The sequence below is a fragment of the Cylas formicarius genome, unplaced genomic scaffold (genome assembly GCF_029955315.1).
Source record: "Cylas formicarius isolate icCylForm1 unplaced genomic scaffold, icCylForm1.1 PGA_scaffold_1__22_contigs__length_36826433, whole genome shotgun sequence".
NCBI classification, from domain to species: Eukaryota; Metazoa; Arthropoda; class Insecta; order Coleoptera; family Brentidae; genus Cylas; species Cylas formicarius.
In genome coordinates, this window is record NW_026844264.1 from 5,125,856 (window position 1) to 5,143,622 (window position 17,767).

A 17,767-nucleotide genomic window follows, 5' to 3' on the forward strand; every position below is an offset into this window, starting at 1 on the left:
ATAGCTCTATACCGATCACAATTGACTGTAACGTTCTGGCCATCATCGTTTTTGAAGAAGTACGGACCAATGATTCTACCAGCCCATAGAGTGCACCAAACAGTCAGTTTTTCTGGATGTAACGGTGTTTCGACATACACTTGGGGATTAGCTTCGCTCCAAATGCGGCAGTTTTATCAGGAACAACGGCAATCTCGTTTTGGGCCCATTCGACGAATCTACGCCTTACTTGATCATCGTTTGGCTTCAATTCTTGCACGAATCGGATTTTGTAAGCACGTAAACCAAGATACTTACGCAAAATTCTTCCATAAAGTGGATGGACACAGATCCAATTCCTGTGTTCGATGGCGGATGGACTCATTCGGGTGTTCCTCAATGCTACGCTCTACAGCAGCAATAGCTTCTTCTGTACGCACCGTACGGCGTCTCTGGGGATCGAGTAAACGTGGTGCGAAAATGTTCCATGGTTAATCGAATTAACTGCTCTGATGGACGATTTTGTCGACGATAAAATGGACGTAGTGCGCGATACGTATTCCGCACGGAACCATGATTTTCGAAATAAAATTGCACTATTTGCAAGCGTTGTTTAGGCGTGAGTCTATTCATGATGAATTGCCAAACCACACTGAGAATAAATCACTTGACAGCTGTTAAATCGTTCGCCATCTTGAACAGTAATGCCAACTTAAAGTTCTATACATCGAAAAAAAAAACACTCATTACCTTTATCATTTTGCGTTTTTGCTTTCTATGCACAATAACGAAACTTCATTGCAAAAACCACTTTTTTTTCATTAATAAAAGGCGGAGAGAAGAAGAAACGTTTGAAAGGAAAAGGGGATAGTTTCGTACCTAATTCCTTTCACTTAATTGAAAAATTTAAAACTAACCAAAACTATTTATGTACGTTGACGATATTTTTAATATTTGGCATCATGGTCACCAATGACTTCAAGATTTTTCAAATCACGTAAACTCTGTACACATTTGACCATTGAATTGGAAACTAAAATCTCCCATTTTTTAATATTGTTATTGATAGAAAATCAGACGCAGGAATTGAGTTTACAAAAACATAGAATTAGATACCTAACATCTGTTCTTCTCTTAAATTCGTTCGATTACACAATACACAGTGGCCCTTTCTTAAATTCAAAACATTACTGAGCAGATATCAAAAGTTCTTAAGAAATATCATGTTATAACCAGATCGATCTACCACTCTCCAAAGAGACACTAGCAGTTAACAGCATTCTATGCATACGCTGCAAGGAATGTCAAATCAGCGGGGGCTTAAGTTTGCTACAAATCCTTTCACTGACGTCCATATAATTGGTTCGCAATGATATTGAGGTGTGAGCAGCACAGTTTTCCTTTTCACAATTTTGCACGGCGTATTTCATAAATTGTTGTTTATAAAAAATTGCTATATGTAACAGTTCCTTCTTTATCAAATTATCGTTAAATTCAATACCTTGGTTAAGCAGTTGATAATTTGTTTTCTCCAAGATAAGGTTGCAGTCTTGTTTATGCGTCTTTGCGTTGTGTAGCGAAATATACTTTTTTCATTTCACAAAAATAGTCTCCAAGAACCTCCTTTTGAAAAATCTTTCTTCTCTCCTCCCCAATGCACCTTAACAAAGTTTAAATATAGATTTGTTTTTATATTTGTTTAGTAAATTCTGAAGTTATCAATGAAAAATTAATAACTGTTAAAATCTGTTCAAGAATTTTATTGGGTAATCATTTTTTTTTAATATAACGATCGAGTGAATCAACTTTTCTTCGAATTACACTTTTGGCATCTTAATAAGCGACTATTACTGAGTTTGGGGCATAAAGATCAAAAGTGATATTTTGAAATAGCCTCTAAATATGGTTTCGTTTGGTTTGTGGAGAGTGACTGCATGGATATACTCTGCAAAAAAGTTATGAAAATTCGAATAAGAAATGAAACTATTAGAGGCCAGCTGACCACAAGGATGGGTTTTAGCACCACTTCCGAGGTTCATGGTTATAAACAATCTTATTGACCGCTTCAATGAGGAAAATCACTACACTGTTGCATAAGCACTGTTGATCATGATGAAACATAACATTGTGATTGCTATGGATAATGTGTTGCTGACGAAACTCGCAGACATTGCTGTAGACGCAAAAGAAATCACCATAAGCAAGATTACTGATAAAACAGTATGCATGCATACTGTTCTGGAATGTTACTGTGCCCTTGTTGACGCGTCGTTCGTTCGGCCTGACCAAAAGGGCTGCCATAGTAAACTTCCGTCGGTCTGGTGAGTAAAACTTCCGAAAACAATTTAAAAAACAATAGGATGATAAAGAAAATTGTGCCAGCCAAGCAATACCTGATTATGTCGAGGAATAAGCTACTCATAGCCATATGTATTCTTACGGATGACTGTTGACTGAACAAACACCCATTGGTGCAATATATGACGATGCATAAATACTTTTAACCGAAAATTGGCCATAGCAGAATGCACATGATCTCTGCACAGTTATATCGCTCCGTGTCGGACGTCAAACGCATAAATTGATAAGAACGATGCAAAAAAAATTGTGGATTATATATTCTCCTGGTTTTGTCGCCGTAGAACCTGACGTGTTAATCCCAGGTCTGTGCACATATGCGGAAACTTTTCACCGCTGATTTGCACGGTTAAAAGCGACGTGAGACAATTTGCAGTAAAATAAATTTCCGAAATTAAAGCGACTCGTTTTGTACATGTGTTAGCGCGTCCAAATCCGGCGATGCGAAACTGCTGCAAAAACATTTTTGCAAATATTACTAGGATGAAAAACATCAATTCTTGTGTTCTCATTAGTTTCTGGACGACCTAGGTGTAGACGATCTTTGATATGCTCTGTTTCTATAAATTTTTCCTCAATTTTACTTATTGTTAATCTTGCTATGAGTCTTTCTGGAGATTTTGCGTTAAATCAATTACAAACTTCTTTTAGTTCTCATTTTGTCTCCCTACCGAATAAAAAATTGAATATTTTAGTTTTTCGGCTTTCGATTCCCTTACAGACGGAAATGTAATTGTAACAGTTTAAGAACTTTACTGGTACTAGTTACCTACTTGTTCATTTCAAAATAAAATTTCTTTTTATAAATTTTCTGGATTCCTTCTGCGCCGGTTTATATTGAGTCGAACTAGCGAACGTTTCGCCAATCATCCTGTTGGCTTTTTTAGAGCTTGACTGAAACTGGCCCGCATTTTACTCTGTACCTGCTTTTATATTGTTTGAGGGGGGAGCTAAATGAAGGGCACATATATGGTTAGGTTACTTACAGATTTCTATAGACTCTCGGATTTTTCGTTGGTAGAAGAATTATTACATGAAAGAATTTGTGTGATTGTGTTCGGCAACTGCTGATAAGTTTATTTGTCTTAGTCTTAAGGCTCTTTCATGTTATTTGAGCCTTTGAGATATTTTTCGTCCGGTTTCTCCAATGTGTTCTTTGCCGCATAAGCATGGAATGCTGTAAACTCCTGGCATTTCAAATGGAATTTTGTCTTTGACGGATCGAAATGTTAAGAGATTTTTGGACAAGTGATAGATCTGGTTTTGACGTTATATTTCTTTAGAACTTTTTTTTGATATGTGGTCAGTGATGTTTTTAATATAAGAAAAGACAACAGTGGCTAGTGTAGGATTGCTTTCGCCTTCATTGCTTCATTGTTGTTAGGTCTGATTTTGGTTAGGGTTTTGGTTTGATGGGAGGTGTTTTGCTAGGGAATATGTTGGAGAACTAATGGTATTGGCAATAGGTCGAAGGGGTAGTCCTAGTTTGTGAATCTTTGGGAGTCCGTGGAGGCGAGGAATTTTAGAGTCATGAGGGGTGACAGATTTTTTCACGGAGTATGATCAAGAAGAACCCTCAATGATAGATTTAAGGGTGTGTTCCATAAATGACGTAGGATCCTGTAAGAATATCTTGAATCTTTTCCTGATATTCATTTGTTGATGACCACCAGCATTTCCTTTATCTGCTTTTAGGATTAGATTCTAGATATTTTATGGCAATGCGTTCAGGCTTTGCAATATTAAATTCAGGGGGTTTTAGTTTTTCAAGGATTTTTGCGGTTTCAAATCGATTTTCATTAGCTGTTTGAGATGGTACTTTGTGTAGGATAGACTCGACATTTGAAATGATTTCCTCTTTTGGTTAGTTAGTTAGTTGGTTGGTTAGTACGTGGGACAAGGACCAAGTTGGAACGTTTTGAAAGAACTGATTTTTCCGTTTCCGATAGTTGGTGCGATGATACATTTATCACAGTGCTTGGTAGTTGAGAACAGAATGTATTCAGCAGTATTTTATTTCCTCGCAAAATATTTAACACATTTCTTCTGAATGAATTTCATTTATCAGGGATTGTTTGTTTTGAAACATTTGGGTACGAATACTACTTCTTCCCAGAATCTTTCAATGGGGTTAAGGCCTGGGGATTCCGTTGGCCATTGCAAAGCTCAAACGCTATTTTCTCAAAACCACTGTTGAACAAATTGTGAAAAGTGTTTTGAATCTGCATAATGAAGAATAACATTCTACATGATGTCCCTGTAAACAAATCGGTCCGTCGTGTTCCATGCTATAAAAATACACTCCCCTTACCATGTTTAATTGTAAGTGTTACGTATTTAGAATTACACTTTTTTTATGGGTAACCTCAGAGTCTCATTTCATCAGAGCGGAACACTTTGTAGTGTGTTTCATAATTAAATAGAACTTTTTATCCAAAAACTAATAGCTTTTCGTTGGATGTTTATTATATAACTTTACATCTACTAATCTTCTTGGTACTGTTAGTAAAATAGTTAGTAATAAAAAACAGCAATTTATGGAATTTCGGCAATAATCCTAGCTGCGGACTTCCAAGAATCATTTTGAGCAATTCTTTTGATTCGTACTTCGGTCATTACTGTTGTTTTCTTTGGCCTTTGTTACCTTCCCCGAATTCATTCACAACCACTCTCTGCTTCAATTCTTTTGAAATTCGAATTCCTCTTGCCATGACTAATGCACCACAGCAATGTTCAAAAAAATATAAAATAAACCTCACACAATTACTTTGGCCTTCACTTTCGCTAGAACCCTTCTTTCAAACAAATTATTTCAATGTTGGTCTACTTTTGGCGTGTTGGTATTAACCATTTAATACTAAATGTTAAAATAAATTCATTTGTTTTGTTAGTGAAAATTCTTGCCGTTTTAACACCTATTGTGCTATACATTATCATGCATGCATAATAGGGAGCTAGCTCAAAAAATAAAATCATTTCAAAACTATTAAAATCGTAAGATTATATCAAAAAGAAAAGTTCCAATCACAATTAAATTACCTGAAGAATAAAGGTTTAAAATTTGAAAAATTTTGCTTACTCCTAAAATGCGCTGCCATTGGTTGTGACGTCAAACCGTTGTTTGTTGATCTAGGCGCACGTATACAGACATTGAAATATCACGTAAAATAATCAATACTCATTAATCGCACGTGGTAATTAGTTATTTTCGGGGAACGTTTTCTTTAATTTTGCAATCAGACAATTTATCCAAAGTTGATATATTTATTACTGCATCGCACATTACGAGGATTTTTCTGAAGCTGAAGTTCGTGGTGTAAAAGCTATGAAGTAAGTATAAGGTATAGTATAGGTACAGAGATTTAATTTAACATTTAATTTAAATTGGAAAGTTCGATAATTGATATTTAATGGTGGCATTTATACAAAAATTTAATTTTACTTTAAAGTTGATCTATTTTTAACTTTGTGGTTAAATTGAACTTCACGGTACTAGCTTTTATCAGCTGAATTATTTATGTTATTTTCTTAGTATTTTATGGGAATTTTGCATACGCTGATATTAAAATGCTTCACTTTTCTGCAATTATTGCTGCGCCTTTAAATAAAGTAAGTAAAATAAAAAAAAGTAAGTAAATAAAGTAAAGTAAAATTTCAAATTTTAGGTTAAATTAGATGTCTGCATAAAAACCCAAAAACAAAATAAAATCTTAGATGTTAATTAAATTAAATGCCGTATAATAAGGTCTACTAAATGACACAACCCGGAATAACACGACTAATAAGTCTTATTAAAAATAAGTATTTAAATAGAACACTGTTTAGAATGAGCTCTATAAACACCAGTACTGATTTATTTTGTTTTATACACACATTTATGCTTACATTAAAATATGGTTCATAAACTTGAATCTTTGTGCTCTTTGTAGAATAATCCCTTACACTTCTTCTGCATGCTTTTAGCCATTTTATTCGTTGCTTTTTATCTTCCGGTACTCGAATGAAAATTTTAACTTCATTTTTCACAATTGAACTCGTACAAAAAGTACACTGTATTTATAAGGAGCATTTTTTAAAATAAATAAAAAATATTTAACATGTGCTGTGTACTTTCCTGCTGTGTGACGTCACGCCGGCTGCCGCAAATATTTCTCGAAGTGTTGCTCTACTTTTGTGCTATAGTATAGGTAAATGGATTAAAAAAAAAATGTATTCCATTTAATAAAGAGATTTGGCATCGTCATCTGCCTTTTGACCCACAGTGTGCAAGAAAAAATATGATTGACATGTGCAAGTATTGCAGGATTGCAGTGAATTCACATGTTAGTAACATAACATAACTATTAAACCTTACATTACATTGATAATTCATGATTCAATGTAATGCACTGGAACCCTGTTAACCAACATTTTTGCAAAGTCACGTTAAAATATAAAATATTCCGTCTATTTTCTGAAAAGTTTCCTATAGAAACCAATACGCGTTTGAAGATTCGATAATTTTATTTAAAACCAACGAAGTTTGGTGAAAATATTTAACTCACTTTTCGAAAACGTAAATCTCACACGGATTCCTGCGAAGCGGCGGACCTAATTTAAAACGGGTGCCAAAGACGGCAAGCCACTCGTCTGACGACCGGCCCTTCTGGGATTACGTAAGAAATACGAGCAGAAAGGAACTCAAAGGCGCCAAAGACACCGTGTAGCGGTTTTGGTATAATCGAGTTTCCGCCACCTACGAGCGTATGCCGTGTCCCATCGGAGATGTCCACCGAGACGGACATACCCGGGGGTAAGAGACTATCGACCATTAGTGTCTGGAATATGGATTGCCTCGTTACGATTCGCGCGGTTTTGTATATAAAGTGCGGTTCCGACCGCGATCCCGAGGATCGGACAGTTGTAAATTAAAGCAGCAGGAAGTTAAGACTTTAAAATACATCAGCTCCGCGAAAACCTGTTGGACGAAGACGTCAAATCTCTTCTCTGGACAGATCCGACAAAGTCATCCCTTTTTCCATAATGTTATATGACCCAGACTATGGAAGCTGTGTGATACTATACATTTGCAGGAAGCTGCCACTCTGAAAATTCATCGGCCGCCAGCTGAGTCCATAAAAGTTAGTCGTACTGCAAGAAACTGGGAATAATGTAACAATAAATTAATATGTTGAAACCTAAATTTTTACAATGTAACTAATACTTCAAAAGTAGATTATGAATAAACTGAGACTTTGAAAATAGATCGGCAGGAACCTCGGACATTAAAAATTAATTTGTGAGAAATTGAGACTTTAAAAATTTAAAATTTAATCAGCAACTGAGATGGTAAAAATATAAGAGCAGAAGAAAATTAAACCTTAAGAGTTTATTGGCAAGTAACAGAAACAGTTTCTTATCAAACTGAAACAGTTTCAGTTAAGCCCCGAAAAAGCCAACAGGATGATTAGCGAAACGCCAGAAAGTTAGATTAATCAACAAAATTAAATGATTTTGCTGAAAGCAATGACTATGAGACTGATAGTTGAATAATTGAAGGAAGCTGAAATCATAGAAACTGATTTTTCAGAAATTGAGAGTTCATTTATCTGCAAACTAAGACTTCCTAATTGGAACATTAAAAATCAAAAATCAATATGAGACTGCTTCTTTAGAAGTATGTAACAATAAACTGAGTTCTAAAAAATATATCAACAGGAAACACAAACACGAGGGATCTTTAACGTTATTCACAAAGAAACTTAGCATACTGGGACTTTCAAATTGATCTACTGGATCCTCAAACCTTAGCAATTAATTTTCAAGAATTAAGGTTTTAAAAGTTGTCAATCAGTAAACTGAGACTTTGAAAATGGGACGTTAAAACCTAATCGGCAACCAAAACTCAATCAGCAGGCGATTGGGGTCTTAAACATTTCAGCAAACAAAACTGAAACCTTGAAAAGTAATTAAACAGTGCAGGTTTGAACAAGTAAGCTAAAATTTTAGTAATTATTTTGTAAGCAATTAATACTTTAAAAAATGTTCACGACCAAATTAGAGATTTTGACAATCCAACATTGAAAATTGATCGTCAGCCGACCGAACCTTTAAAACTTAATCAGCAGGAAATTAGAAGAATTGATCAACGGACCAACAGAGACATTAAAAATAAACCAGCAGAGGATGAAAACTTGAAAATTGATCCCCAAGAAACGGGCATTCTAAAAATTAACTAAAATTTAACAACATACAATTAACAACACTTGTAAAATGAACTATTACTATCGTGAGAGTCTGAAAATAAATCGGCAGGAAGCTGAGGGTTTAGAAATTAATTTGCAAGACCAACTTCTTTTAACAATTGATCATGAGTAAACTGAAACTTTGAAACTGCTACTTCAAAACTAGATCGGCAACCAACTTAGACATTAAAATCAAATCATCCTAATATTGGATTAAAAAATGATTAAAAGGAGATTGCGTTAAAAGTAATTTCTCAATAAACTAAGACGTTAAAAAGAGGATGATAGGAAGCTGAGCTGGAAATTAATTTGCATGAAATTGAGACTTTAAAAACTGAAACTTGATCGGACGCCAACTGAGACCTTGAAATTAAATCAACATAGATCAGTACAAAGTGAAACCTTGGATATTGATCAGCAAGCAATCGAGATTTTAAGAAGGATAACAAGGAAACTGATACTTGAAAAATAAATTATTAATATAATCAGAAACTTAATTGGCAGTCAACTGGGACATTAAAATTAAATAATCAGAAAATTAGCAACTAAAAAAATAATTAACAGGAAGTTCAAATTTTTTAGCAATAAGCTGAGATGTTAAAAACAAATCAATACAGGATCAATAGTGCAAGCAACGGAGTTTTTAAAACATAATCACAAGGAAATTGATACTTGAAAAATAGATTATTATTATGGCGAGCCTTTGAAAATAAATGCGCAGGAATCTGAGCCTTACATATTGATTTGCAATATATTATTTTAAAAATTGATTATAAGTACACTGAAAGTTTCAAACTGCTACATTAAAACTTGATCAACAACTCAGACCTTACAATTAACCCCTCTGAGGATTTATTAACAACAAACTGTTCAAAATTATTTAGCAATATACTGAGACATTAAAAATAGATTAGTAGAATATAAAAAAAAAAGATTTGACCAAGTAATCAAAAGGAAACTGCTTTAACAATAGATTATTAGTATACTGAGATTTTGATCATAAATCGCAGAGAATCGGGTCCTTAGTGATTTGCTTGAAACTGGGGTCTTTAGAATTGATTAGCAGAAAAGTTAAAAATTACTTTACAATAGGTTGAAACGCGAAAAATAGATCAGAGACGGAAGTTCAAACCTAATCACAAGGAGAGTGATACTTTTAGCAATAAATTGAGACGTTAAAAATAGAACAATAGATTATGAAACCGTGAAAATTAATTGGCAGGCAATGTAGATTTTAAAAAGTAATCACACGGATAGACATCGATTTGCAAGAAATTTTATTAAAAATTATTCATCAGTGGATTGAAAATTTGAAATTATGACAATGAAGCTAACTAAGACCTTAAAATTAAATTTCAAGTAAAAAGTAAAAGTAAACTGAAACGTGAAAAATAAATCAGCGGTAAAATATATTATTAGTATACCGATACTTTGAATATCGATAGGCAGGAAATTGATTGATTTTCGCAAAAAACTGAGAAATTGAAAATATGTATATTATCATCAAACTCAAACTTTGAGAATAGATCGGCAGCAAACTGAAACCTTAGAAGTTAATCAGCAGTTTATCGAGACCTTCAAAATTGATTTGATTTAGAGAAAACGGAGACTTTAAAAATGAACAGAATTATTGTTGGATGTTGGATCTGCACGTGTTGGGAAGACTCGAATAACCAACACGTCCACCGTTGTTTAATTATTTATGGACAACAGATATTTTTTTGAACCGACCAGCGCCGCCCCTCCCTCAGGCGGCGAAAAAACGTAACGGGACGAAAATACGATACCGTTTTAAATTAAATTATCCGGGGACCATATTTCGTTGTGGCGTGTCTGTTTTCCGGGATAAAAAGCCGAGATAGAAACGTCAAAGATTAGATTTGTGTTCGCATTACATTTTGTCTAACAATATTTGCTGGCAACGGCCATTGGTAAATATGTTTCGAATTCGATTTCGGGACACAATTTCGTTCTAAAAGATCCTTTTTTTGTCATGTGTTCGTCGTGGTTTTTTCTATATACGTTCGTTTCGCCCCCTACCGCCCCGTCTTTATCACCGCGACGGTGTCAAATGTTTAACGCGTCATTCTAGCTACTGCACAGTGCTTCCGTCTTATGGGAAATGAGGTCATGAAATTCTCACTCTAATGGGATATTTTAAATATGTTTTTTTTTGTGCATATTTCAACTTTTCCAAGATAAATACATAATTTTAAACTTTAATGTAAATAAAAAAACTATTTTTAATCGCTGGTATTTGCATCAGAAAACTTCTGCTTGTATTCGTTATGCCCTGAACTACCATCAAACCCGCATTTTCCTATTAACATTAAGTCTCCTTGGAGTGGAAGAGTTGACAAAACGTCTTTTTCTAACTCAAGAATCCGGTTATCCGTGTGATCCAGAAGTGACTGCAGTTCAACTTCTGCAGATGTCTCTGACGCTTTTTCATCCGAAGGATAGCACTTTTCCTTTGCCTCCAGAACTTTGTGATAGGAAGGAAAGACATTTTAGACCGTTTTTGAATTAACAAAATCTTTAATGTATATTGATACCTGGTCAACTTAGCTTCAACAATAAGCGAGAGTATTTCGTCTGCATTGATCTGCGAACTTAGGGTTTTGGACTCATCTTCTTTTAAATATTTAATTCCTGAACTATCTACTTATAATAAATCCGACAATCTGCGGCGTTTAGATCGTTCATTACATTCTTCAAACTCTTTCAAAATTCTATTTGGCCTGCTCTTAGTCGTCGGGTTCCCTGCTGGATTTCTGCCAGCAATCATCGCTGGTGCTTACCTACTAGTTTTGATCTAGAACTATAAGTTTGCCTTCAATACTCAATGAAATTCTTACAAAGATAGGAGACACGTAGCTGTCAACTCGGCTGAGATTTCACGGATTGTTTCCGAATTTTTGTCTGCTTTCTTGGCTAACCAAGTATTGAAAAGGTACATCCTCGTGAAGGTGCATTTGATTATTTGATCTGCAACAAAAAAAACCTACTTTTTTTGTGCGTCTTTTATGTATTGTTTTTAATGTAAAATTGATGAAAAGAAAAGATTGGTAAACAACTTTAATAAATTTGGCCCCAAATGTGCAAAAAATAACATATGTACCAGGTGAATAAAGTTTATTTGTTTGTTTGTTTTTCACCTCGGGATACACTGTGACTGGAGTCCCTAGATATATAATGCACTATAACAAAAACAATGATATACATAATTTTTTTATCAATACGTTACGTTGATATTGCTATTCGAAAATACGGGCATTTGAAGGTAACCATAAAGGGATAAGAATATAACTGTTTTTGACACAAAAATACCTTGAGCAGCAATATCCATTATGGCACCACTTGCTTTCACAGTTTTTGGTGCGAAACTATATAAATCCAGGTAGCAACACACACGAAAAAGTTCACTGATCTCCGCAATACAAAAGGTGTACAATTACGATTGACGAAGTTCTCATTTTGATGAACGAAATCTTAGTGAGGGACTAGTTAATACCGGATTTCCTTTTATAATAATCATAATTAGACATTTCTGAGAAACTTAACGACTTTTTAGGGAAAAAGAAAATTATGAGAATCAAACAATTAAATCAACTCAGCATAAACAAGACAAGCCATCTATGTTGCTATTATGATTATGATGTTAGTACATGTCTAGTTCTTAGTGATTGATGCTTCTAGAGCATGTTTTTTTTTTGTAAAAGCTAAATACAATAATATTTTTTCCATAAAGATGTAGTAAAATGATACCTAAATATGTTAGTGAAAGCCGTATTCCGATAGTTTACTTCTAGCTTAAAATGTGATAATGATAAGGAGGAAGGTATTGGATTGCAAAATATACAGCCTGGGTTAAAAGGTGGATGTCGATATCAAGTTCCTTTTTTTTTTTCAATGGAACTCATTTTTTTCATCCATTTTCGACATTTCGCGCATAATTCATCTAGTAACCAGTAAGTAGCAAGTAAAGTAAAGTCACAATTTCTTTTCTGTCAGTAAAGAAACTGAAATATAACTGTAAGATACTTAAAAGAAAATTAATAGAAAATTTATAGAAACAGGGCATAAAAAGATCTGCGTCTAGGTCGTGCAGAAACTAACGAGAGCACAATATTAAACATTTTATTAGAGGGTGTAGCTTCTATGAACAGTTTTGCATTTGTGAAAGAGAGAAAAGTATCATCGGTACAACGTTACATTCCTACAGGATCCTACAGGAGCTACCCGAAGATGATCCCGACCGCAGACTACAGTTTTATGAAACTATGACGAAAAATTTACATTGGCAGTGATGAAGACATATTTTCTTTAAATGGTACGGCAAATAAACAAAATTATAGGTATTGGAGTACCAATAATTCCCGATGGATAAGAGAAAATCATACACAATATCCACAAAAACTAACTATTTTGGTATGCATTTTGAATAACAAAATTATTGGATTTATTTCTTCTATTTTATCAAATAACGTATTTCGGGGTATAACTTTTTTATTAATACCGCTCCGTTATTTTTTTTTCAGATTATTGTAAGCAAGAAAGATTATAGAGTGGTATTTCATAGTTGATTGTACTTTAGACCTTTAGGGAGGTATCGAACAGAATCTCCTAAATTCAAAATTAGTTGTACGTTATACAGGATTGGTCAAAACTAACGATTTGTCTACCAGATACAAAATTACGAAAAGTGTTTGTTATCACATATCTAAGAGCAAATTAAATTAATCCTATACCTAAATAGTTTAATTTCTGTAAATCAGGATTCGTTTCATTCAATTCTTCATTGTTCTGCCTATTATGTGATTGCCTTTTCCATAGAATATTGGTTTCGTTCCGATTTGAACGGATTTTATCTATAAAATTTGCACCACAATCAATAACCAACAAACTGGACTGGTAAACAGGAAAGAAATTATTTAACATACGTTTAATATCCCAAAGGAACCAAATTTCAGAGAAACTTGTTTTTATTTCAGAAAGCAGACGATTTAAGTACAGGGACGTGATATATCACTCGAAATGTAATTTAGTTTGCTTTTAGAATATGTGATAATATACAAAGTGTTTTTTTTTAATGCACTTTTTTGTATCTGATAGGCAAATAATTAGTTTTGGTTAGTTTTGGTTAGGCAAATCATTAGTTTTGACCCATGCCCTGTATAATATAGAACTAACGTTTAACGTTAACGTTAACGTTTGGTTCGAAAAATAAAAAATATATTTAATTTCTCGAAAGCCACTTAAGATAGGTACAGCATGGTAATATGCAAAAACAATCATAAATTATCAGCCGATCGGAAAATGCAATAATGTACATGGTGCTCCAATTAAAATGTCCATCTTGATGCTACTTGTTTCAAGAAGCGGCAACGCCGCAGCCTTAAAAATATTCTACCTCGATAGAGCGGCGTCACTTTGTCGCTTATGGAACTAAACGTCTAACGAACCACCAACCGTGAAACACCCCGTATCTTAGTTCAAACAAATCGCTGAATCGAAACACTTAATTAAAAATAAGCACGCTATGGATAAGAACTGGCATTGGCATTAGTCTTGACATTCATTAATCTAAATCAAAGATATATGTTTGGACACGCCCTGAAGTTCTCTGCAATTCCTAGGAATTTCAGGATATGTTCAGACAATAAAAGTTATTTAGTGGTGTTGATTAAATATATCCAGACAAACTACATTAAATCCATCGAAGAAAGATTCAGAATGGTGAGCATTTTACGACCTACAGAAAAAATCGGCCTCACCTATCGCTCAAAGATTTTTATGGATATAGAAAAAAAAAACGAGCTTTAGAACTGCGAATTAATCTAGGTTTTAAAGTGACAATTGCTTACGGATATTTACTGAGTGATGTGCGACGTGACCATCAAAACTACAAACGTCAAAATACTATGGCTAAAATCTATCGAAAACATTCGACCGCTCTTAAACACTGGACTAAAATCCGACAAATGTCTGAACACTTTTTGCACGCTTGATCTGTGATAATAAAAAAAAGAATCTTTTTACGCTACACCGGCCAGAAAGACCAAATTTAGTTCACACTGTATAAAAAATTCGAAAATACTTTTTTGAATAAATCAATTGCTACCTTTCTTTGAAAAATATTCATTCGAAACCACACTGATAGTAAAAATATATCGCAACACAAAATGCATTATGATGCTTTAGTTTTTTGTAATTCCACTGGAATTCCACCGTAAATCCTTCACATTATACAACATAAATCCACTCCACCCTCGGTGACAGCTGTTTAGTAGCTAATTGGAAAGCTAAGTGCTAAAGCACCCTAGTGGTTTATATATTGTAATACTTAGTTGCGATGGACCAAGGCAGAAAAGTTTCAAAACATCCAACGCGGCAAAATTATATTTAACAACCAAAATTCAATTGCTATCTGAAGATGAAGAATCGTCTGATCGTTCATCGTTCGTCGGACAAGGGCAGATGTCGGGCAGCTTTTTCTGGGCATCCTCAACGGAACTGTCAGCGTTCCTCCGTTCTTCCTTAAACTGTACGGACCTATTCGGCATTGTTCGACTTTTGGATTTTGCTTTCGGCGACCTTTTCTTTCTTTGAGCTTTCGGAGTATTGGCGCTTTTCGGTATGCAGAAACACGACGTGTCAATCGCGCCACCACTGGAAGGCCCCTGATCCGGAGGGCTTGGACTCCTTTTCCTTTTACGCGTGACGTTAAACAGACCTTTGATTGATTAATTGTATTTATTATTTCATTTTCACGACGTTTAAACTGGTCCAGTATTTCTCTTCAAGTGAACTGTTAAAAGGACGTGAAAAAGTGTATGCATGTGCGTACAAGTAAAGGAAGCTTTTGAAATAATCAAGAATAAGTTGAAAGAGGACCCTACTCTTCTAGAGGGGAAATTTCTAATCAAAAAGTCCATAATGCGCCGGCTGAAATTCTGCATGAATGCTTCCATAAAAAAGTCAATTGTTCAGCAAAGACGATAGGATGCTCGCTCCCTCTAATAATTGCAAATGTTCACATAGAATAGTTTGAAAACGTAGTCGTGACAACCGCCCGGACAAAAGCCAAGCTATACAGCAACTATAGGACTGTAGCAACAATGAGGACCAAAATTTTCTCTACCACATCAGCAAGTAGCCAGCTTCCCTTCCCGGATGTCCACTAATGCGATAACCTCATTCTTATACCGGAAAGCGTCGGTCTCTCCAAAAGATGCCAATATTTAAGTGTGGAATAGTTTGAAGATTTGGGCATGAGAATCTCCAAAATGAAGCCCAACCTTCATACCACTCCACATCATAAAGTGTATTATGGAGAAAGAAAATATTGCTCGGCTCCCTCCCTTTATGTTTTATTCCACAAAGGTGATAACCGCATTCAGAGATCAGTATTCTAGAAACTTACACCCTAGTGAACGAGCTTTATCCTTCCGATTTCCGATTAATGAAAATTCAGCTAAGTTTGTAGACAGAGTTCCGGAGAGTCATGGAAATCAGACCTAGTTAGTAGAAGTGAAGGTTAACCAACCTACTCTCAACATCTCCAACTTCAAAAGCCACACCGAAAGGAGACAAACGATAGTTAAACAATATAACATCAACACCAAACAGTTTTCTACCGAGCCACCTGACTGACGAAGACCAAATCTTCGGATCTTACAGGTACGGTGACTCTTATGTCGACAAGACAGAAGTGGTGAGGATCAATAATTATCTAAAAAACGTAATAGGCTAAGAAATTGAGAAATGCGGATTAGCTGACTATGCCTAGCTGCTTTGACATACCATGAAGTGGACAGTAGTTAAAAACATCTGCAAGGGATAACATAATTAACCTGCGATATTTAAAAAAGACCTAATAAAATTAACTTCTGAAAAACCACTTCTCTATTGATTCAATATTTATCTTAAGAAGACAAAAATATGAATTTTATTTTATATTTAATGCAATTAATATCTAACGTTAGCACAGATACTGACTAAAGAAGTAAACTTAAATAGATGAATTAGACAATGAGATTCCGTCATTCCATCATTTTCAATGAATAAATGGATAACAAAATAGGATGGGAAAACCCATTTTCATATAGTGTACTACAACAGAATCTACAACAGCTATTTTCTTTCCCTTATCAATCAACAAAACAAATGCATGACAACATGAACATACTCGATAAGATGCAATTTAGAAATTGGATACGATCTGGGTTTAAATTTAACGAGCTATGGAAATTTGAAACGGGATTTGCAAGCACAAATATATTTCTGAATGCCTACAACATTATATGGAGGAACCAATATCTATATTAACCTGGGGAGACAAGATTACACAGATCCACGACCACACAATGGAAATAAAAACACTAAGAATCTTGTAAGGAAAATCACTATACGAAAAAGTGAGAACTGCAGTTCAAGATGGGATACAATGTGTTGGAATAAGAAGGAAATTCTGGAATAAGCACGTTAACAGAATGAACGATGACAAAGAATAATATACCAGTCAGAAGAAGAGCCAGAAGAAGACCGCTGAAGAGGTGGAAACAATGCAAGACATCCTTATGAGGAGAGGCTTTACCAGGATAACAAAGCGATAGTCTTCCATATGTGAAACCGTATAGAAATAGAGAGAAGGAGCAGTAATTCCTGCTCTTTAGATATTAAGAGTGTTTGGACACCATAAGTGGAAAAATTTTATCTTGATTTACCGGGAACTCCGCGGTATACACAATTCCTGTGCAGTGGAACATGCTTACACACCTTGTATTCTTTTCATTTCTCTTTTGCGACAATCGGCTCCGATCAGATGTATATTGGCGGCAGGAGATACTGTAGAATAACGATCGTTCCTCCTGACGATGAAATTTGTCAGTTCGGCGTTAAACAAAGCGCTTTGCACCTGACTTTTCACGTCACCGTCGAGCTTGTAGTGCCTCTCCATATATTTGATTAAAGCGTCGAGTTTAATACTCCTTCCGTGTTGCGTTTGTAATTGATCGAGTGCCGATAGGACCGTGTACAGGAAGCTGGTTCTCGTCCTGCACTCTTTGACCGGGGGCGGCGGAGGAGGCGGGATCATTTCGACGGACTATATTTTTTTCCCGACCGTGTTAATATTGAATGGAAATGGCGTGTGATATTCGCGGTAATTTTTGTCCTCCGTAAGTCTTTGACATTTCTTTCCG

General features: G+C 35.0%; 2 protein-coding genes across 10 annotated transcripts in view; one reads left to right on the forward strand and one right to left on the reverse strand.

Moving 5' to 3' along the window:
* The window catches only part of LOC132696963 (basement membrane-specific heparan sulfate proteoglycan core protein), a 571,468-nt gene that overhangs the window by 346,185 nt on the left and 207,516 nt on the right, over positions 1-17,767 (forward strand). The window lies entirely within an intron of this gene.
* Positions 14,959-17,750, reverse strand: LOC132697276 (uncharacterized). Its single transcript, XM_060662633.1, has 2 exons — positions 17,343-17,750; positions 14,959-15,297 (listed from the first exon to the last, which is right to left on the reverse strand). Exons 1-2 carry the CDS (start codon positions 17,659-17,661, stop codon positions 14,981-14,983), a joined length of 636 nt encoding a protein of 211 aa, XP_060518616.1. The 5' UTR covers positions 17,662-17,750; the 3' UTR covers positions 14,959-14,980.